This window comes from Scyliorhinus torazame, chromosome 11 (assembly GCF_047496885.1).
Source record: "Scyliorhinus torazame isolate Kashiwa2021f chromosome 11, sScyTor2.1, whole genome shotgun sequence".
Lineage (NCBI taxonomy): Eukaryota > Metazoa > Chordata > Chondrichthyes > Carcharhiniformes > Scyliorhinidae > Scyliorhinus > Scyliorhinus torazame.
Genome location: NC_092717.1, coordinates 65,552,706 through 65,575,526, shown reverse-complemented (window position 1 = coordinate 65,575,526; position 22,821 = coordinate 65,552,706). Strand labels below are relative to the sequence as shown.

Below are 22,821 nucleotides of genomic sequence, written 5' to 3'. Positions count from 1 at the left end.
GGGGATGGGGCTTGTGTTGACCCTTTGCCAGTGCGTAGATCTGCTGCTGCCTATAAAAGATAGAACATTGTTTTAGTTCATCAGAAAGGATCACACAAGATTGCATGCCACTCGTTTTGAATGTAAGGATGCAATGAAATCATGGACTGTCATGTACTAGGATCCTGAGATATGCGGATCTCCCCTTCTCCACAGGAGTGATCCCTGCCCTCCCCAACCAGCTCACTCGCATCTTCCTTGAATTTGGTGAAACGTGTTGGCTTTCTTCCACCAAGCTGGGATCTTTCCCTTCTGTTGTGAGACAACTTGAAATGCAAGAAGACAAAAGAAAGAAATGTGATGAGAAGAGATGGAGCAGAGGTTGGGAAATATGCATGATTCCTGTATGAGGGGAGCCCTCCCAAGAAAGGGCTGAGGGTAAAGTGTGCACTGCAAGAGAAGTGGTGAAGTGAAAGCACCCATGAGACAATCTGTGGTGATATATGTTCCCCACTAATATTGAGTGAGACCACTGAAGAGAGTAGCTATTTGAGTATATTATGCCATGATGAGAGTTTGATATTGGTGGACATTGAAGGTTGACTTACTCCGGCGGAGTGGCTAAGATCATCCTCTTTCTGCACTGGATCACGGCCTGGGTGCAGTTGCCAGTTGCACTGATCTGCTTCGCGAGGCCTCCCAGGCCGGCGTTGAAGCTGGTGTGCTCTATCAAGCCATCCTTGAGCAAAGGCGAATGTCATATTGGGTGGCACGGTAGCACAGTGTTTAGCACTGTTACTTCACAGCGCCTGGGTCCAGTTTCGATTCCTGGCTTGGATCACTGTCTGTACAGAGTCTACATGTTGTCCCTGTGCCTGCGTGGGTTTCCTTCTGAACAAAGAAAAGCACAAAGAAAAATTACAGCACAGGAACAGGCCCTTCGGCCCTCCAAGCCTGCGCCGATCCAGATCCTCTATCTAAAACTCGCCTATTTTCTAAGGATCTCTATCCCTCTGCTCCCTGCCCATTCATGTATCTGTCTAGATACATCTTAAATGACGCTATCGTGCCTGCCTCTACCACCTCCGCCGGCAATGCGTTCCGGGCACCCACCACCCTCTACGTAAAGAACTTTCCACGTATATCTCCCTGAAACTTTTCCCCTCTCACCTTGAACTCGTGACCCCTAATAATTGAGTCCCCCAATCTGGGAAAAGCTTCTTGCTATCCACCCCGTCTATACACCTCATGATTTTGTCAACCTCAATGAGGTCCCCCCTCAACCTCTGTCTTTCCAATGAAAATAATCCTAATCTACTCAACCTCTCTTAATAGCTAGCGCCCTCCATACCAGGCAACATCCTGGTGAACCTCCTCTGCATCTTCTCCAAAGCATCCACATCCTTTTGGTAATGTGGCGACCAGAACTGTACGCAGTATTCCAAATGTGGCCGAACCAAAGTCTTATACAACTGTAACATGACCTGCCAACTCTTGTACTCAATACCCCTTCCAATGAAGGAAAGCATGCCGTATGCCTTCTTGACCACTCTATCGACCTGCGCAGCCACCTTCAGGGTCCAATGGACCTGAACACCCAGATCTCTCTGTACATCAATTTCCCCAGGGCTTTTTCATTTACCAAATACTTCGCTCTTGAATTGGATCTTCCAAAATGCATGACCTCGCATTTGCCCGGATTGAACTCCATCTGCCATTTCTCCGCCCAACTCTCCAATTATCTATATTCTGCTGTATTCTCTGACATCCCCTTCACTATTTGCTACTCCACCAATCTTAGTGTCATCTGCAAACTTGCTAATCAGACCACCTGTACCTTCCTCCAGATCTTTTATGTATATCACAACAACAGTGATCCCAGCATGGATCCCTGTGGAACACCACTGGTCACAGTTCTCCATTTTGAGAAACTCTCTTCTACTACTACTCTCTGTCTCTTGTTGCCCAGCCGGTTCTTTATCCATCTAGCTAATACACCCTGGACCCCATGAGACTTCACTTTCTCCATCAGCCTACCATGGGGAACCTTATCAAATGCCTTACTGAAGTCCATGTGTATGACATCTACAGCCCTTCCCTCATCAATCAACTTTGTCACTTCCTCAAAGAATTCTATTAAGGTGGTAAGACATTACCTTCCCTGCACAAAACCATGTTGCCTATCACTGAAAAGCCCATTTTCTTCCAAATGGGAATAAATCCTATAGCTCAGTATCTTCTCCAGCAGCTTCCCTACCACTGACGTCAGGCTCACCAGTCTATAATTACCTGGATTATCCCTGCTACCCTTCTTAAACAAGGGGACAACATTAGCAATTCTCCAGTCCTCCAGTACATCACCCGTGTTCAAGGATGCTGCAAAGATAACTGTTAAGGCCCCAGCTATTTCCTCTCTCACTTCCCTCAGCAACCTGGGATAGATCCCATCCGGACCTGGGGACTTGTCGACCTTAATGCCTTTTAGAATACCCAACACATCCTCCCTCCTTATGCCGACTTGACCTGCAGTAATCAAACATCTATCCCTAATCTCAACATCTGTCATGTCCCTCTCCTTGGTGAATACCGATGCAAAGTACTCGTTAGGAATCTCACCCATTTTCTCTGACTCCACGCATAACTTTCCTCCTTTGTCCTTGAGTGGGGTAACCCTTTCTCTAGTTCCCCTCTTGCTCCTTATGAATATATAAGGAAAGGAATAATTTGATTAGACATAGTCAACACGGTTTCGTGAAGGGTAGGTCGTGCCTCACAAACCTTATTGAGTTCTTTGAGAAGGTGGCCAAACAGGTGGATGAGGGTAAAGCAGTTGATGTGGTGTATATGAATTTCAGTAAAGCATTTGATAAGGTTCCCCGCGGTAGGCTACTGCAGAAAATACAGAAGCATGGGATTCAGGGAGATTTAGCTGTTTGGATCAGAAATTGGCCAGCTGGAAGAAGACAAAGGGTGGTGGTTGATGGGAAGTGTTCAGACTGGAGTCCAGTTACTAGTGGTGTACCACAAGGATCTGTTTTGGGGCCACTGCTGTTTGTCATTTTTATAAATGACCTGGAGGAGGGCGTAGAAGGATGGGTGAGTAAATTTGCAGATGACACTAAAGTAGGTGGAGTTGTGGACAGTGCGGAAGGATGTTACAAGTTACAGAGGGACATAGATAAGCTGCAGCGCTGGGCTGAGAGGTGGCAAATGGAGTTCAATGCAGAAAAGTGTGAGGTGATTCATTTTGGAAGGAATAACAGGAAGACAGAATACTGGTAAGATTCTTGGCAGTGTGGCTGAGCAGAGAGATCTCTGTGTCCATGTACATAGATCCCTGAAAGTTGCCATACGGGTTGAGAGGGTTGTTAAGAAGGCGTACGGTGTGTTAGCTTTTATTGGTCGAGGGATTGAGTTTCGGAGCCATGAGGTCATGTTGCAGCTGTACAAAACTCTGGTGCGGCCGCATTTGGAGTATTGCGTGCAATTCTGGTCGCCGCATTATAGGAAGGATGTAGAAGCATTGGAAAGGGTGCAGAGGAGATTTACCAGTTTCCAATTGGAAAATCTTCAAACAAAAGTTCCTCTTGTACATTCAGGCCTCCGACCTCGAAGCAGCATCGGATGCCAGGAAGATCGCGCTATTTCTCTCCACCGCGGGGGGGCACGTCATCCACATCTACAACTCCCTTACGTTCGCTGACGGCGAATACAAAACAAAATTCAAAACAGTCCTGCTGAAGTTTGACAGCCACTGCGACATTGAGGTGAATGAGAGCTTTGAACGGAACAAAGAACAAAGAAATGTACAGCACAGGAACAGGCCCTTCGGCCCTCCAAGCCCGTGCCGACCATACTGCCCGACTAAACTACAATCTTCTACACTTCCTGCGTCCGTATCCATCTATTCCCATCCTATTCATGTATTTGTCAAGATGCCCCTTAAATGTCACTATCGTCCCTGCTTCCACCACCTCCTCCGGTAGCGAGTTCCAGGCACCCACTACCCTCTGCGTAAAAAACTTGCCTCGTACATCTACTCTAAACCTTGCCCCTCTCACCTTAAACCTATGCCCCCTAGTAATTGACCCCTCTACCCCTGGGAAAAGCCTCTGACTATCCCAAAATTTTGAAGTCCGAGCCAGCCAGGTACATTTTCTAGCAGAAGCTTCAGGGTAAGGATGAATCTTTTCAGTCCTTCGTGACCCATCTCCGCATCCTAGCGCGGATATGTAACTATGACTCAATGGCTGATTCCATGATCCGGGATCAGATCGTTTTTGTGGTCCACTCCAACTCCCTTCGGCAACAGCTCCTGAAAGTCAATCAGTTGACCCTCTCTGTCGCTACGAGACGTGCGTTGTCCATGAGCATGCTAAGAATCGTTACTCCCACATCAGGGTGGCTGAAACTGCAAAGCTGGCCTCCCACGAGGTGGAACAGGTGCAGGCCATTGCATAAATGCAGGGCCTGAGCATCGAGGAGAGTGGCCGTTTTGCGCGCTTTTCCCGGGTCCCTGCACATGCGCGCCACGACCGAGTGGACGACGAGCCCGACAACCCGACTGCGCAGGTGCGTACGTCGACCGACCGCACTGCGCATACGCAATGGCGCACGGAATGCACTGACGTCAGCGTCATGACGTGTCCGAATTGTGGCCCCGCCCATTTAAAGTGGCAATGTCCGGCAAAAGGACGCCTGTGTCTACAGTGTGGCAAGCTTGGCCACTACGCAGACCTTTGCAGATCTGCTCCACCACTCAGCAGCCAGCGATCCCAGCTGCAGCGCAGAAGAGTCCGCTCAATACAACAAGGCATGCCAGATTCCGATCCCGACAGCCCAACAGACCCTGATGCTGAGTGCCTCAAGTCCCCATACCGGGTGGGCATCATAACTACACATGCGCTGCCTTCCACCGCAACGGCAAAATGCCCCTCAATCCTCAGTGTGGATCCCGACGACGAGTGGTGTGCTGTCCTCACAGTTAACAAGGCTCGCATCCGATTTAAACTGGACACTGGCGCATCAGCGAACCTCATCTCAAAATCCGACCCCAACACCATCCGCGCCAGACCAAGCATTCTTCCACCGGCCTGCCAGCTCCTTGACTACAATGGCAATGCCATAGTTGCCAGTGGCTCCTGTCAACTAGGGGTATCCAACAAGGCGATCAAGGCAACATTGCGGTTTGAAATTGTTGGGCCTGACAGAGCGTCCCTGCTCGGTGCTCGAGCCTGCAAGCTCCTGAACCTGGGTTCAGCGAGTCCACACCATGTCATCATCACCGGCGACGGCCTCGCCTGATGTAAACTTGCAAGCTGACATAGATGACATTATCACGCAGTACCACAGCGGATTTGATGGAATGGGCACGCTCCCATACCGATATAAAATCCTGTTCAAGCTAAACGCCACCCCTGTAATTCATGCACCACGTCGGGTGCCGGCACCCCTCAAGGATCGTCTGAAGAAGCAATTCCCGGACCTCCCAAGACCAGGGCATCATATCGAAGGTCACAGAGCCAACAGACTGGGTCAGCTCCATGGTGTGCGTAAAGAAGCCGTCAGGGGAGCTTCGCATTTGCATTGACCCTAAGGATCTAAACCGCAACATCATGTGGGAGCATTACCCAATACCAAAACGTGAAGAGTTGACCAGTGAGATGGCTAATGCCAAATTCTTTACTAAGCTGGACTCCTCCAAGAGTTTTTGGCAAATACAGCTGGACGCGTCCAGTCGCAAGCTGTGCACGTTCAACACCTCGTTCGGTCGCTACTGCTACAACCGGATGACTTTTGGGATCATATCTGCCTCCGAAGTATTTCACCGCACCATGGTCAGATGATGGAGAGCATCGAGGGGGTGCGAGTATAAGTTGGCGACGTAATTATCTGGTCCACAACGCCCCAGGAACACATTGCTTGCCTCAAGAAGGTATTCCAGAGAATTCATGAACATGGTCTCCAGCTCAACAGGGCCAAGTGCTCATTTGGTCAATCGGATATTAAGTTTCTGGGTGACCACATCTCGCAGCAGGGCGTGCGGCCAGATGCCGACATGGTCTCGGCGATCAACGCCATGAAGTCCCCGGAGGACAAGAAGGCGGTCCTCCGCTTCCTCGGGATGGTCAACTTCCTCAGGAACTTCATTCCCAATATGGCATCCCACACCACGGCCCTCCGCCATCTCGTCAAGAAGTCGACGGAATTCCAATGGCTGCCCACGCATGAAGAGGAATGGCGTGAGCTGAAAGCAAAGCTCACCACACCCCCGGTTCTGGCATTCTTTGACCCAACCAAGGAAACCAAGATATCGACTGATGCAAGCCAGGACGGCATTGGGGCGGTGCTCCTTCAGTGAGATGACTCCTCATCCTGGGCTCCAGTGGCGTCTGCCTCCAGGACCATGACGCCCACTGAGCAACGGTACGCTCAGATTGAGAAGGAGTGTCTGGGCCTCCTGACAGGGATAGTCGAGTTTCACGATTACGTTTACGGCCTGCCAAAATTCACGGTAGAAATGGACCACAGGCCTCTGGTCCATATAATCCAGAAGGATTTAAATGACATGACACCTCGGTTACAGCGAATTCTTCTTTAGCTACGCCGCTACGACTCGCCAGGCAAAGAGCTGATCGTTGCAGATGCCCTATCCAGGTCCATTACCACACCGTGTGAACAAAGTGACTTCATCTGCCACATAGAAGCCCAAGTGCAGTTGTGCGCCCCCAACTTTCCGGTCCCTGACGAACGGGTGGTCCAAATTCGTGAGGAGACGGCCAAGGATCCTTTGCTGCAGCGTGTGATGCAGCACCTTACCAATGGCTGGCAGAAGGGACAATGTCACCAGTTCTGTAACGTAAAGACGACCTGACGGTGGTGGAAACTCGACAGGATCGTAATTCCTCAGAGCATGCGGGCTATGGTGCTGGGCCAACTCCATGATGGTCACCTTGGGGTTGAGAAATGCCGACGCAGAGCTCAGGAGGCGGTCTATTGGCCGGGCATCAGCCAGGACATTGCCGACACAGTCCTCAACTGCCCTACCTGTCAGAAGTTTCAACCAGCTCAACTCAAGGAAACGCTGCCACAGCACAAAATCGTTACCTCTCCGTGGTCCAAAGTAAGTGTGGACATTTTCCACGCCAAGGGGCGTGACTACGTACACTTGGTCGACTACTTCTCCAGTTACCCAGAAGTGGTGAAACTGTCCGACCTCACGTCGAAGGCGGTATTCAAAGCCTGCAAAGAAACGTTCGCCAGGCATGGGATTCCGCTCACTGTAATGAGCGACAACGGTCCTTGCTTTTACAGCCAGGAATGGTCTGGTTTTGCACAGTCCTACAACTTCCGTCACGTAACCTCCAGTCCCCACTACCCGCAGTCAAACGGGAAGGCCGAGAAAGGGGTCCATATTGTAAAGCGGTTGCTGTGCAAAGCTGCAGACTCAGGCTCCGACTTCAACCTGGCGATGCTGGCATACAGGGCAACCCCACTGTCCACTGGGTTGTCTCCAGCGTAGATGCTCATGAATCGCACTCTGAGGACCACAGTTTCAGCCATCCATGTTCCAGACCTTGACCACCTCACGGTCTTACAGAAAATGCAGCAGTCATGGGCCCAACAGAAGGCCACATACGATGCTCATGCCACGGATCTACCCGAGCTGGCCCCAACTGATCATGTTCGTGTCCAGTTGCCCGAGGGCGGCTGGTCAGCCATAACTGTTGTGATCAAACTAGTGGCCCCAAGATCGTTCCTTGTCCGCATGGCTGATGGCTCCCTGCTACGGCGCAACATACGGGCACTGCGAAGAGTTCCACGCCTGCTACCTGACAGAAGTGCCCCGCTGCCCACGATGCTCCCTCCGGATGTACCCTGCCACGAGGCCACCGATCTACCAGCAATCCTGCCGGCCCATGCGATCACCACGATGACAGTGATCCCGCCTATCCACGTGCAGGCGGCTCCTGATCCGCACCTGCGGCGATCGACAAGAATTTGTCGCGCACCACAAAGACTGAATCTGTAGACTGAACATTTTGTGACTTCATCGATTTAACCTCTGTAAATATTGTTTTGTTTGCCATGTATCGGCACTATCGACACCTTCCTTTGTATATACATTAATTTAGACACCTTTTGTATATAGGCAGGCATATATATATATATATACGCATGCACACCTTAGTATTTATTTATCTAAAAAAAAAGGGGGAGATGTCATAATATCCACTCATGTATATAATGAGATGCAGACAGGCAGTGATTGACACACAGGATGACCAATAAGCACACAACACAATGCAGCCAATCACCAGACAGGACGCTACCACTATAAAGCCAGAGGGCACTACGTTTCCCGCTCTCTCGGGGCCCAGCCACTGAGACAGTCAGAGTCCACAAGCTAGTAATTGCAAACGGTAGCTAGTAAGTCTGGTCAGGCTACTAAAAGGTCTCCAGTCAATTCCGTATAGTGTCGACCCACAGCTGAATATGTATATCAGTTCTATCGTTGAATAAAACAGTGTTGGATCTTCTCCAGTGTTAAATGCCTGTTTCTAGCTTCCCTGCATCGAGTGCAGTCCACATCGAACCTACCTGCCTAACACATCGTGGACTTTATAGTTTGTAGCTCTGCCAATCTTTGTAAATTCTGAGAAATATTCGAATATTTATTATTGTTCTTTAATCTGATAAAGATTTAAATTAGATTTGGTTAGGAATTGTTGTTCATTTATCTGGAAATGTACTGTTTCACAACACTATATTTGTTATATATTTCATGAAGAATAGGGTCAAAATTTTATTAGCCCCTACACGTTAGGCTGTGAAATTGGAATTCTGGGTAAATAGTGCAGAAGAATGTTGGGGTGTGTCTGACATCTTCCCACTGTCGTGCCAAATGCTAGGAAAGCTAGCAAATTGGTCCCCTGCTGGAAAATCTATTGAATTACAAGTGGACACTTAAGGGCTTCTTCCTGCCCAGTAATTATTTTATTGAGTTAGAGGGGCTCATAGTTCCTGAGGGAGAATGTCTAATGAAACCTGATTGCTTCTCCCTTGGAACTGGGGAGTGTCCTCCAATCTGGGCAGCCTATGAACCACAGGGTGACACTCCTGGTGACAATTGCCACTCCTGGGGTAACCAAAATGTGATCACTAACCCCTCATCCACCCGACTGATTGATGGAGCTTGCCAACCTCTCCCCGGTTTCCCCAAACCCTATTTATCTCTCGTCAAGACTGCCTTGGCCATTCAGGCCTCACAGCTGCAACCTCAGCATTGGTCACTGCTAATGCTGGTGCCGTTGAACTAATGGTCCTGTGATTGGACTGGCAACTCTTGGGGGCAGACAGGAAATAGGCTTCCCTGGGTCTATCCCACTTAAGGCCCGGAATTGAACCGAAGTTGTAAAGTTCCAGACTATTTGCTCAAATTGTTCTTCAATTTGTTTTAGATGCTTTCTTTCCCATAAAAAGTATCCATTTGATTTTTTTTTTGTCTTTCCTTTAAAGTCACCTGAACTATATACGGAATAGGTATTTGCTTAGTGGTGGTGAATACTACATGAATATAGAGACACGTGCAAAGCTGGGTCTATTATTTATGTCAAAGTGGACTTTGGAAGATTTGTGTCAGATTCAATCCAATATGGTGAAACCTCTGCTTCTATATTGGTGAGTACAGATCATAAGAATATAAGAACTAGGAACATTAGGCTCTTTAAGCCATTCAAGAAAGTGGATTTGTGGAAGGTGGATTTGTGGTAGATTATCTGCCAAAGGCTAATAAGATTTTGGTGGAAAATCTACCACAAATCCACCTTCCCTTATCCTATATCCCTATCTATGAGATCAGATGTATTGTGCTATTAATTTCCCTCAACTTCAGCAAAAGGAAGACAGACTCATGAATGCATTATTGGGTCCAGTGAATCTAACTTGCCGCTTAGCCAAAGGAAGAAAATCACCCAGGAGTTTTACCTTTCTCCAGATAGTCTAAATTTCAAGTACATTTTCACTAGATTGTAATTTTTCAGATATCCTAGGGGTCCAAGGTCAGTAAATATTCCCCATCATTAAGAGATTCACTGACTGTTTGAAACAGAAGTTATGGTAAGCCAATTTAGGTTTCAGAATAAAAAGAATAGCTTTATTAATAAGGGCATAGAGTGCAAGAGCAAGGGGGCTATGCTGAACTGTTCTGGGTGCCACACTAAAGGAAGCATGTAAGCTTATTGGAGAGAGTGCAGAAGAGGTTTACAAGAATGGTTCCAAGGATGGGAAACTTCAGTTATGAGGATAGATTGGTACTCCTTGGAGAGGAGAAGGCTGAGAGGAGATTTGAAGGAGATGTTCAAAATCATGAAGGGGCTGTACAGAGTAGATAGGGAGAAACTTTTCCCACTTGGCAAAGGATCAAGAATGAGAATCATAGAATCATAGAATTTACAGTGCAGAAGGAGGCCATTCGGCCCGTCGAATCTGCACCGGCTCTTGGAAAAAGCACCCTACCCAAGCCCTCACCTCCACCCGATCCCCATAACCCAGTAACCCCACCTAACACTAAGGGCAATTTTGGACACTAAGGGCAATTTAGCATGGCGAATCCACCTAACCCGCACAGCTTTGGACTGTGGGAGGAAACCGAAGCACCCGGAGGAAACCCACGCACACACTGGGAGAACGTACAGACTCCGCACAGACAGTGACCCAAGTCGGAATCGAACCTGGGATCGTAGAGTTGTGAAGCAATTGTGCTAACCACTATGCTACCGTGCTGCCCTAGAGAAGGCAAAGGCCGGCGCAGTGGTTAGTACTGCTGCCTCATGGCACCGAGGACCCGGGTTCGAACCCGTCATAGAGTCATAGATGTTTACAGCACTGTCTCTGTGGAGTTCGCACATTCTCCCCATGTCTGTGTGGGTCTAACCCTCACAACCGAAAAAGATATGCAGGGTAGGTGGATTGGCACGCTAGATTGCCCCTTAATTGAAAAAAAAGAATTGGGCACTAAAATAAAAAGATGCTGAGAGTCAGGCCGGTGATTTAGCAAGATCAGAACTGAGAAAGCGAGAGGTGAGTTAGAAAGATCAAGAACTGAGAGAGAGAGAGAGAGAGACAGATGATTTTGAAAGATCAGCAGCGGAGGTCATGCCACGCATGTCATGGGACACCGCAATGCAGCTTGGTTCCCCGATACTAATCTCCGCGGCAACGACTGCCCTCTCTTCGGACCCACTGACCAGGTCCAGTGCTGCCACTTCACTGCATTGAGGAACACCAGTTCTAGTCTTCTCTCTCCTGGCGATTGTGGGCACCTTCTCCCATGGAGGGATGTTTTTGGGCGGGGGGGGGGCGGGGGCGGGGGGAAGGAGACAAACCGTGTCAGACAATCGGACACGGACAGCACAGGGGATCGGCAGCTGGTGGATGGGCGGGCAGGGATGCTGTTATGTGGTGCAGCATGGGGAGTGCGCACATTGCCAGTGGGTGGGGTTCGGCTGCCCTCCAGGTGGGGGAAGGGGGTTACCGTTGTGTGAGACGGGTTGGTGCCAGGGACGCAATTGTGCAGCTCCTTTCAGCACTGCTGGCCGGTCCTGGCAGTGGGGCCCACGGCGCTCATGGCCTCTGCCACCTGCGCCCACGTTTCGTGTATGTCAGCGGGTGGCAGCCTCCTTTCCCACCCCTGGGGAACAGATCTGCCTCTCCCCCATGGCATCCAGCAGGGTGTCCAGCTTGGCAACCACAAACCTGGGCGCAGATGGCAGAGGCCATGAGCGGCACCAGTAACACGGTCCGGACTGGCCTGCAGTGCAGGAAGAAACTGCACGACCTCTTCAGGGCGGCCAGGTGAGTAGGCAGTACTATTCCCCTGGCACCAACCCCTTTCCCACACACCCGTTACCCCAACCCCTCCCACCCAGAGGGCATCCGAATCTGCACCCTGCATCTTTTGGATTTTCAGAAGGCTTTGACAAAGTCCGCATGAAAGATTGGCGTGTAAAGTTATAGCGCATGGGATTGGGGGCAGTGTATTGAGATGGATAGAAATCTGGTTGGCAGACCATTTCTACAAAGAGTAGGAATTAAAGGGTCTTTTTCAACTTGCAAGGCAGTGACTAGTGGGGTACAGCAGGGATTGGTGCTCGAGCCTCAGCTATTCACAATATATGTATAAGTTGGGTGGGAGGGTAGTTGGATAATCAGAGGCTTTTCCCCGGGGTAGAGGGGTCAATTACTAGGGGGCATAGGTTTAAGGTGAGAGGGGCAAGGTTTAGAGTAGATGTACGAGGCAAGTTTTTTATGCAGAGGCTAGTGGGTGCCTGGAACTCGCTACCGGAAGAGGTGGTGGAAGCAGGGACGATAGTGACATTTAAGGGGCATCTTGACAAATACATGAATAGGATGGGAATAGAGGGATACGGACCCAGGAAGTGTAGAAGATTGTAGTTTAGTCGGGCAGCATGGTCGGCACGGGCTTGGAGGGCCGAAGGGCCTGTTCCTGTGCTGTACATTTCTTTCTTTGTTCTTTGAGGGTGAGCTGTGAGGAGACAGAAATCCTTCACAAAGGGACATCTGGACTCGAAACGGTATTTCTTTTCTCTCCCTACAGATGCTGCCAGACCTGTTGAGATTTTCTAGCATTTTCTCTTTGGGATCCTTCGGTGTGACTTGGACACGTTGAGTGAATGGGCAAATGAATGGCAGATACAGTATAATTTGGAAAAATGTGAGATTATCCACTTTGGTAGCAAAAACAAGAAGGTGGACTATTATCTGAATGGCCATAAATTAGGAGAGGGCAATATGCAATGAGACCTGGGTATCCTTGTCCACCAGTCGCTGTAGGTAAGCATGCAGGTGCAGCAGGCGGTAAAGAAGGCAAATGGTATGCTGGCTTTCATTGTGAGAGGATTCGAGTATATGAGCAGGGATGTCTTGCAGTGATTGTACAGGGCCTTGGTCAGGCCACACCTGGAATATTGTGTGCAGTCTCCTTATCTGAGGAAGGATGTTCTGGAACAGAGGGAGTGCAGCGAAGGCTTACCAGACTGATTCCTGGGATGGCAGTACTGATGTATGAGGAGAGATTGAATTAGTTCGGATAGTATTCGCTGAAGTTCAGAGAATGAGGGGAGGATTTCATAGAAACCTATAAAATTCTAACAGGACTGGACAGGGTTGATGCAGGAAGGATTTTCCCGATGGTGAGTATGTCCATAACCAGGGGTCACAGTCTCAGGATACGAGGTAGACCATTTGGGACAGAGATGAGGAAAACCTTCTTCACCCAGAGAGTGATGAGCCTGAGGAATTTGTTACCACAGTAAGTAGTTGAGTCCAAAACATTGTATTGTGTCAAGAAGTAGTTAGATATAGCACTTGGGGTGATGGGATCAAAGGATATTGGGGAAAATGGGATTAGGCTATTAAGTTCGATGATCATAATGAATGGTGGGCAGAATGGGCTTGAAGGACCGAATGGTCTCGTCCTATTCTTTTCTATGTTTCTATGTCCCCGGGTCACAGCCACAGTCCGAACGCCACCCGTGTGCCGAGCAGCGGTGATGACACTGACAGGGAAAGGAGCCATATGCTGGAAACCCAGAACACCCTGGAGCTCAAGTCTTGGGATGACACTGACTTCGCGTTTCCAACACCCTCCACCATACCAGAGACACTCAACCCGCTTGGCCACTTTAGTGAAGGGGCTCCTGGGACACCCACTGGTGAACACAACACAGCTGCTCAGGTACATCAGGTGGAGGTAGGAACCCCCGGGGCAGAATGGTTGGAAGGCAGGCCTCAGGAGTGAGGGTGTTGGCTATGAATCAGCATGTCCAAGACCTGGGGCACTCTGTGCAACTGCTGGCCAGGGTCCAGGACAGGGCTGCACTCTCACAGGCAGCCATGTGCCAGAAGCACTTGGAAATTGCAGCAGTGTTTCTGAGCCCAGTCACAGCGGGTCACGGCGAGAACGTCGGTGGCATTGCCCAGATGCTGTGCTCCATGGTTGTGAGCATGCAGACCCTGGGCCTCCAGGACCGGCAACGACAGGGGACGTCAAAGCCTCAGGGGTTAGCTTCGCTAGCATCCCTGTCAATTGGAGTAGCTTGGGGGCCATTGAGCACCCCAAGCGAGGGCAACCCGAGGGAGAAGGAAGTGATGGGGCTGGTGCCGGTGGCTTCCGCAGGACAAGTACTGGAACACTGCAGCACCTCGGCCCCGCCACACCCCGGTGCATCTGGTCAGCAACGGGTAGAACAGGTTGGCACCATGCCACTTGAAACACCCGAGCAGCAGCCCCCTAATCCAACCCCAGTTGCCTTAGAGCACACCCGCTAACAGCAGATTGGCATGGGTGCAGGGCACAGTATAGTGATGGGGGCTAGGGCACGACTCTATATATTTGTTCACATGAAACATCTGTTCACACTGCCAAAGCCTGGCTGGTCTGGGCTGGTCAGATTAGGGGGCGAATTGGGCAGATACTGGGAGTGGACTGGGTTCCTACTCCCCCTCCCAACCTCCGCTGCCCCAGGTATTTGATGGGACCATGTGATGGGCCAGCTCACATGCAGGGATCACTCAGGTGGACCGTGGGTATGTCAAACGTTGTCAGATGATGCGGAGCACCAGCTCATCGCAGATCATCCTCCATCCCATGGACCAGACCTACTGTTACTGCCAACCCAGGGTCTGCATCCCGTAGTGAGGCAATTATGTATCGCAGAGGGGGATGCGGTGTCTGTGCCCCTGACCTACCCCCCCCCCCCCCCGCCCATCCCACCTCCCGCAGTTGGTGAACCTGGAGGCGATCAGAGTGTCCCATGCATGTTGCCCCTGACGCACATGTGCGCGGGAAAATGGGGGAGGACACCCGCTCCCGGTGGCCGTCGGGGTGACGGTCGACCTAAACTAGGCACCAAGTGGGCATCCGCACCATCATGCAAGCCCAGTTGGCACAATACATCCATTTCAGTGTGAACTGAGCCCGCCAGGATGCCCGGGCAGCGGGGATCGCCATTATCACCAAAATGCCCGGGGCAGGGGGTGATCAGCAGGATGCATCCAAATGACAGGCCGCTCGACACAAGCGAAAGTGCTTCCATTCGATGAGTGTGCATCTGATATGTGACCATCATGCACGTCTGCGCCCGATACCCGGGGAGTATGAACGATGTATTTATCCTGGCACACTCGACGATTTCTGGGCTCTCCGCTGTGGTCATGGCTGATAACGCCTATCCGGAGGCCACAAACCGACGTGCAGACCCGCTACAACAAAGCACATGCAGCGATTAGGAGCATGATCAAACGGTGCTTCAGCATCTTGATGATGCGATTCAGGTGCCTGGACTGCTCTGGAGGGGCCATCCAGTGTGATGCTGGGAGGGTCGCCTGCATCATGATGGCCGACTGCGTCCTCCACAACATCGCGCAGTGGAGGGGAGACATGCTAGACGAGGAGGATGAACATCAGTCCTTGTCCAAAGAGGAGAATGCGGGCGAGGGCGAGGATGGGCTGGATATGGGGCCAAGCAGGCATGGGAGGCCGTACATGTGTGCACCAGGACCAACACGCACGGGATGCTCTGATCGCCTCCAGGTTCACCGACTAGGGAGGAGAAGTCTGGCCAGGTGTACAGACACCGCAAACCACCCCACACACCCGACCTCACTTCTCATGGCCAACCACTTCCCCACTTGCAACCCCCCCCATGATACAATCCTACCATGATACAATCCCCAGTACAGGGTGGTACCCTGGGTTGGCACTAACAGCGGGTCCAGTCCATGGGATTGAGGATGATGACAACCCGCTCTGCGATGAGCCCTGCTGCTCCCCATCGTTTGATAACATCTGACTCTTGCCCACGGTAGCACTTTTCACCGTCCACCTGGGTGATCCCTGCATGAGAGCTGGCCATTCCATCATACGGTCCCATAGAATCCCTGGGGTGGCGGAGGTGGGAACTTCGGTGGGGGGGGGGGTTGGTGGAGCAGTGAGATCTGGCTGAACTGAGCCAAACCGACCCGCGTCCCCTCTGCGACCAGCCCAGAGCAACTCAGCACTTGCGCTTTTCTGACAGAGCACCGAGGCAGGTTGTAATATTGTGCACAGATGGTTAATGCGATAAGATATATATTGATACGTGCCCAAGCCCCTATCACTAAACTGTGCCCTGCACCAGTGCCAATTTAACTTGTGTCTACTTTTCCGGCTTTACACTACGCCTAGGTGGATCCTCAGACGGTACATCAGGAGTGGAGGCGGCCTGCTGTGATTCCCACACTGCGGCCTGGCTCCCCATTCACGGGCGTCTTCTGGAGCGACCATTCTTAGATGGGCCTGGCTGCTGCTCGGGTGTTACAGGTTTATTGGTGGTGCCACCCTGTTCTGCCCACTGCCCACCAGATGCGCCAAGGGTTAGGAGGGGGAGGAATCTTGAGGCGCTGAGTGTTTCCGGCAGATTCTAGAAGGCCGAAACCCGTCTGGATGGCAGCTAGTACCTGGGTTGGCCCCCAAGGGAGTTCCTACCTCCATCTGATATACTGGAGCATTTGTGTAGTGAACACCAGATATTGTCCCAGGCGTCTCTTCACTAAGCTGTGTGATCCCCAGACCCGAGCTCTGGGGTGTCCTGGTCAGTCACCAGGCGGCATAGGTTTAAGGTCAGTGATGCAAGGTTTAGTGGAGATGTGCGAGGCACCCAGAGGGTGGCGAGTGCCTGGAACACGTTGCTTGGGGAGGTTGTGGAAACAGATATATTAACGGTGTTCAAAAGGGCATCTTGACAAATACATGGATAGGATGGGTACGGAGGGATATGGCACAAGGAAGTGCTGAGGGTTTTGGCCAAGGTTGGTATCGTGACCGGTACAGGCTTGGAGGACCAAAAGGCCTGTTCCTGTGCTGTTCTTTGAGGGCTGCCGTCTGGCTGCTGCCCTTGTTGCTGCTCGGTTCCCGGGGGGGGGCTCTAGCTGTGACACTGGCTGGAGGCAGGGTCACGAGGAGAACCCCACCTGCTGCCTCGCACGCTGAGGACCCGGGTTCGATCCCAGTCCCGGGTCATCGTCCATGTGGGGTTTGCTCATTCTCCCCATACAAGTGGATTGGCTGCGCTAAATTGCCCTTTAAATGAAATAAAATAAATTGAGTACTCCAAATTTGTTTAAAAAAGAATGACCCGCCCTATCACCAGCAGGTCCTGCAAGACACAAAACAAGATGCATGATTAGATCACGGGCCAGGAGAGAGTAGGGGTGGTGTGGGTGTGAGGGTGGTTTAGGGGTGAGGGTGGTGTGAGGATAGCATGGGGGTGAGGGTGGTTTAGGGGTGAGGGTGGTGTGAGGGTTGTGTGGGTGTGAGGTTGATTTAGGGGTGAGGGTGGTTTAGGGGTGGTGTGGGTGTGAGGGTGGTTTAGGGATGAGGGTGTGAGGGTAGTGTGGGTGTGAGGGTGGTTTAGGGGTGAGGGTGGTGTGAGGGTAGTGTGGGGGTGAGGGTGGTTTAGGGGTGAGGGTGGTGTGAGGGCAGTGTGGGGGTGAGGGTGGTGTGAGTGTGGTGTGGGTGGTGTTGGGGTGAGGGTGGTGTTGAGGTGAGGGTGGTGTGGGGGTGAGGGTGGTTTAGTGGTGAGGGTTATGTGGGGGTGAGGGTGGTGTGAGGGTTGTGGGGGTGAGGGTGGTGTGAGGGTAGTGTGGGGGTGAGGGTGGTTTAGGGGTTAGGGTGGTTTAGGGGGGAGGATGGTGTGAGGGTGGTTTGGGGGTGAGGGTGGTGTGAGGGTTGAGTGGGTGTGAGGTTGGTTTAGGGGTGAGGATGATTTATGGGTGGTGTGGGTGTGAGGGTGGTTTAGGGGTGAGGAGGGTGTGAAAGTAGTGTGGGTGTGAGGGTTGTTTAGGGGTGAGGGTGGTGTGAGGGTGGTTTAGGGGTGAGGGTGGTTTAGGGGTGAGGGTGGTGTGAGGGTAGTGTGGGGGTGAGGATGGTTTAGGTGTGAGGGTGGTGTGAGCGTAGTGTGGGGGTAAGGGTGGTGTGAGGGTGGTTTAGGGCTGAGGCTGGTGTGGGGGTGAGGGTGGTTTAGGGGTGAGGGTGGTGTGAGGGCAGTGTGGGGGTGGTGTTGGGGGTGAGGGTGGTGTGAGGGTAGTGTGGGGGTGAGGATGGTTTAGGGGTGAGGGTGGTGTGAGCGTAGTGTAGGGGTGAGGGTGGTTTAGGGGTGAAGGTGGTGTGAGGGTAGTGTGGGGGTGAGGATGGTTTCGGGGTGAGGGTGGTGTGAGTGTAGTGTGGGGTGAGGGTGGTTTAGGGCTGAGGGTGGTGTGGGGGTGAGGGTGATGTGTGGGAGTGTGGGCGTGAGGGTGGGGTGAGGGCAGTGTGGGGGTGAGGGTGGTGTGAGGGTGGTTTAGGGGTGAGGGTGGTTTAGAGGTGAGGATGGTTTAGGGGTGAGTGTGGTGTTAGGGTATGTGGGGGTGAGGGTGGGTGAGGGGTGAGGGTGGTTTACAGGTGATGGTGGTTTAGGGGTGAGGGTGGTGTGAGGGTATGTGGGGGTGAGGGTGGTTTAGGGGTGAGGGTGGTTTAGAGGTGAGGGTGGTTTAGGGGTGAGGGTGGTGTGACGGTATCTGGGGTTGAGGGTGGTTCAGGGGTGAGGGTGGTGTGGGTGTGAGGGTGGTTTAGGGGTGAGGGTTGTGTGGGTGTGAGGGTGGTTTAGGGGTGAGGGTGGTTTAGGGGTGAGGGTGGTTTAGGGGTGAGGGAGGTTTAGGGGTGAGGGTGGTGTGAGGGTATGTGGGGGTGAGGGTGGTTTAGGGGTGAGGGTGGTGTGAGGATATGTGGGGGTGAGGGTGGTTTAGAGGTGAAGGGTGGTTTAGGGGTGAGGGTGGTGTGAGGGTATGTGGGGGTGAGGGTGGTTTAGGGGTGAGGGTGGTGTGGGTGTGAGGGTGGTTTAGGGGTGAGGGTGGTTTAGGGGTGCTGTGAGGGTATGTGGGTGTGAGGGTGGTTTAGGGGTGAGGGTGGTGTGAGCGTAGTGTGGGGGTGAGGGTGGTGTGATGGTGGTTTAGGGGTGAGGGTGGTGTGAGGGTATGTGGGGGTGAGGGTGGTTTAGGGGTGAGGGTGGTTTAGAGGTGAGGGTGGTTTAGGGGTGAGGGTGGTGTGACGGTATCTGGGGTTGAGGGTGGTTCAGGGGTGAGGGTGGTGTGGGTGTGAGGGTGGTTTAGGGGTGAGGGTTGTGTGGGTGTGAGGGTGGTTTAGGGGTGAGGGTGGTGCGAGGGTATGTGGGGGTGAGAGGGTGGTTTAGGGGTGAGGGTGGTTTAGGGGTGAGGGTGGTTTATAGGTGAGGGAGGTTTAGGGGTGAGGGTGGTGTGAGGGTATGTGGGGGTGAGGGTGGTTTAGAGGGTGGTTTAGGGGTGGTGTGGGTGTGAGGGTGGTTTAGGGGTGAGGGTGGTGTGGGTGTGAGGGTGGTTTAGGGGTGAGGGTGGTTTAGGGGTGGTGTGAGGGTATGTGGGTGTGAGGGTGGTTCAGGGGTGAGGGTGGTGTGGGTGTGAGGGTGGTTTAGGGGTGAGGGTTGTGTGGGTGTGAGGGTGGTTTAGGGGTGAGGGTGGTGCGAGGGTATGTGGGGGTGAGAGGGTGGTTTAGGGGTGAGGGTGGTTTAGGGGTGAGGGTGGTTTAGGGGTGAGGGTGGTTTATAGGTGAGGGAGGTTTAGGGGTGAGGGTGGTGTGAGGGTATGTGGGGGTGAGGGTGGTTTAGAGGTGAAGGGTGGTTTAGGGTGAGGGTGGTGTGAGGGTATGTGGGGGTGAGGGTGGTTTAGGGGTGAGGGTGGTTTAGGGGTGAGGGTGGTGTGGGTGTGAGGGTGGTTTAGGGGTGAGGGTGGTTTAGGGGTGGTGTGAGGGTATGTGGGTGTGAGGGTGGTTTAGGGGTGAGGGTGGTTTAGGGGTGAGGGTGGTGTGAGCGTAGTGTGGGGGTGAGGGTGGTGTGAGGGTGGTTTAGTGGTGAGGGTTATGTGGGGGTGAGGGTGGTGTGAGGGTTGTGGGGGTGAGGGTGGTGTGAGGGTAGTGTGGGGGTGAGGGTGGTTTAGGGGTTAGGGTGGTTTAGGGGGGAGGATGGTGTGAGGGTGGTTTGGGGGTGAGGGTGGTGTGAGGGTTGAGTGGGTGTGAGGTTGGTTTAGGGGTGAGGATGATTTATGGGTGGTGTGGGTGTGAGGGTGGTTTAGGGGTGAGGAGGGTGTGAAAGTAGTGTGGGTGTGAGGGTTGTTTAGGGGTGAGGGTGGTGTGAGGGTGGTTTAGGGGTGAGGGTGGTTTAGGGGTGAGGGTGGTGTGAGGGTAGTGTGGGGGTGAGGATGGTTTAGGTGTGAGGGTGGTGTGAGCGTAGTGTGGGGGTAAGGGTGGTGTGAGGGTGGTTTAGGGCTGAGGCTGGTGTGGGGGTGAGGGTGGTTTAGGGGTGAGGGTGGTGTGAGGGCAGTGTGGGGGTGGTGTTGGGGGTGAGGGTGGTGTGAGGGTAGTGTGGGGGTGAGGATGGTTTAGGGGTGAGGGTGGTGTGAGCGTAGTGTAGGGGTGAGGGTGGTTTAGGGGTGAAGGTGGTGTGAGGGTAGTGTGGGGGTGAGGATGGTTTCGGGGTGAGGGTGGTGTGAGTGTAGTGTGGGGTGAGGGTGGTTTAGGGCTGAGGGTGGTGTGGGGGTGAGGGTGATGTGTGGGAGTGTGGGCGTGAGGGTGGGGTGAGGGCAGTGTGGGGGTGAGGGTGGTGTGAGGGTGGTTTAGGGGTGAGGGTGGTTTAGAGGTGAGGATGGTTTAGGGGTGAGTGTGGTGTTAGGGTATGTGGGGGTGAGGGTGGGTGAGGGGTGAGGGTGGTTTACAGGTGATGGTGGTTTAGGGGTGAGGGTGGTGTGAGGGTATGTGGGGGTGAGGGTGGTTTAGGGGTGAGGGTGGTTTAGAGGTGAGGGTGGTTTAGGGGTGAGGGTGGTGTGACGGTATCTGGGGTTGAGGGTGGTTCAGGGGTGAGGGTGGTGTGGGTGTGAGGGTGGTTTAGGGGTGAGGGTTGTGTGGGTGTGAGGGTGGTTTAGGGGTGAGGGTGGTTTAGGGGTGAGGGTGGTTTAGGGGTGAGGGAGGTTTAGGGGTGAGGGTGGTGTGAGGGTATGTGGGGGTGAGGGTGGTTTAGGGGTGAGGGTGGTGTGAGGATATGTGGGGGTGAGGGTGGTTTAGAGGTGAAGGGTGGTTTAGGGGTGAGGGTGGTGTGAGGGTATGTGGGGGTGAGGGTGGTTTAGGGGTGAGGGTGGTGTGGGTGTGAGGGTGGTTTAGGGGTGAGGGTGGTTTAGGGGTGCTGTGAGGGTATGTGGGTGTGAGGGTGGTTTAGGGGTGAGGGTGGTGTGAGCGTAGTGTGGGGGTGAGGGTGGTGTGATGGTGGTTTAGGGGTGAGGGTGGTGTGAGGGTATGTGGGGGTGAGGGTGGTTTAGGGGTGAGGGTGGTTTAGAGGTGAGGGTGGTTTAGGGGTGAGGGTGGTGTGACGGTATCTGGGGTTGAGGGTGGTTCAGGGGTGAGGGTGGTGTGGGTGTGAGGGTGGTTTAGGGGTGAGGGTTGTGTGGGTGTGAGGGTGGTTTAGGGGTGAGGGTGGTGCGAGGGTATGTGGGGGTGAGAGGGTGGTTTAGGGGTGAGGGTGGTTTAGGGGTGAGGGTGGTTTATAGGTGAGGGAGGTTTAGGGGTGAGGGTGGTGTGAGGGTATGTGGGGGTGAGGGTGGTTTAGAGGGTGGTTTAGGGGTGGTGTGGGTGTGAGGGTGGTTTAGGGGTGAGGGTGGTGTGGGTGTGAGGGTGGTTTAGGGGTGAGGGTGGTTTAGGGGTGGTGTGAGGGTATGTGGGTGTGAGGGTGGTTCAGGGGTGAGGGTGGTGTGGGTGTGAGGGTGGTTTAGGGGTGAGGGTTGTGTGGGTGTGAGGGTGGTTTAGGGGTGAGGGTGGTGCGAGGGTATGTGGGGGTGAGAGGGTGGTTTAGGGGTGAGGGTGGTTTAGGGGTGAGGGTGGTTTAGGGGTGAGGGTGGTTTATAGGTGAGGGAGGTTTAGGGGTGAGGGTGGTGTGAGGGTATGTGGGGGTGAGGGTGGTTTAGAGGTGAAGGGTGGTTTAGGGTGAGGGTGGTGTGAGGGTATGTGGGGGTGAGGGTGGTTTAGGGGTGAGGGTGGTTTAGGGGTGAGGGTGGTGTGGGTGTGAGGGTGGTTTAGGGGTGAGGGTGGTTTAGGGGTGGTGTGAGGGTATGTGGGTGTGAGGGTGGTTTAGGGGTGAGGGTGGTTTAGGGGTGAGGGTGGTGTGAGCGTAGTGTGGGGGTGAGGGTGGTGTGAGGGTGGTTTAGGGCTGAGGGTGGTGTGGGGGTGAGGGTGATGTGTGGGCAGTGTGGGGGTGAGGGCAGTGTGGGGGTGAGGGCAGTGTGGGGGTGATGGTGGTGTGAGGGTGGTTTAGGGGTGAGGGTGGTGTGAGGGTATGATGGGGGTGAGGGTGGTTTAGGGGTGAGGGTGGTGTGAGGGTATGTGGTGGTGAGGGTGGGTGAGTGGTGAGGGTGGTTTACAGGTGTGGGTGGTTTAGGGGTGAGGGTGGTGTGACGGTATCTGGGGGTGAGGGTGGTTCAGGGGTGAGGGTTGTGTGGGTGTGAGGGTGGTTTAGAGGTGAGGGTGGTGTGGGTGTGAGGGTGGTGTGAGGGTATGTGGGGGTGAGGTTGGTTTAGGGGTGAGGGTGGTTTAGGGGTGAGGGTGGTTTATAGGTGAGGGTGGTTTAGTGGTGAGGGTGGTGTGAGGATATGTGGGGGTGAGGGTGGTTTAGAGGTGAAGGGTGGTTTAGGGGTGAGGGTGGTGTGAGGGTATGTGGGGGTGAGGGTGGT

At 53.0% G+C, this 22,821-nt stretch overlaps 1 protein-coding gene across 2 annotated transcripts in view; it reads left to right on the top strand.

Moving 5' to 3' along the window:
- The window catches only part of LOC140385316 (regulator of G-protein signaling 22-like), a 689,200-nt gene that overhangs the window by 310,703 nt on the left and 355,676 nt on the right, over positions 1-22,821 (top strand). For both annotated transcript variants that reach the window (XM_072467373.1, XM_072467374.1), the window contains exon 9: positions 9,499-9,660. In XM_072467373.1, coding sequence (XP_072323474.1) covers positions 9,499-9,660 — 162 coding nt within the window. The remainder of the gene's footprint in view (positions 1-9,498; positions 9,661-22,821) is intronic.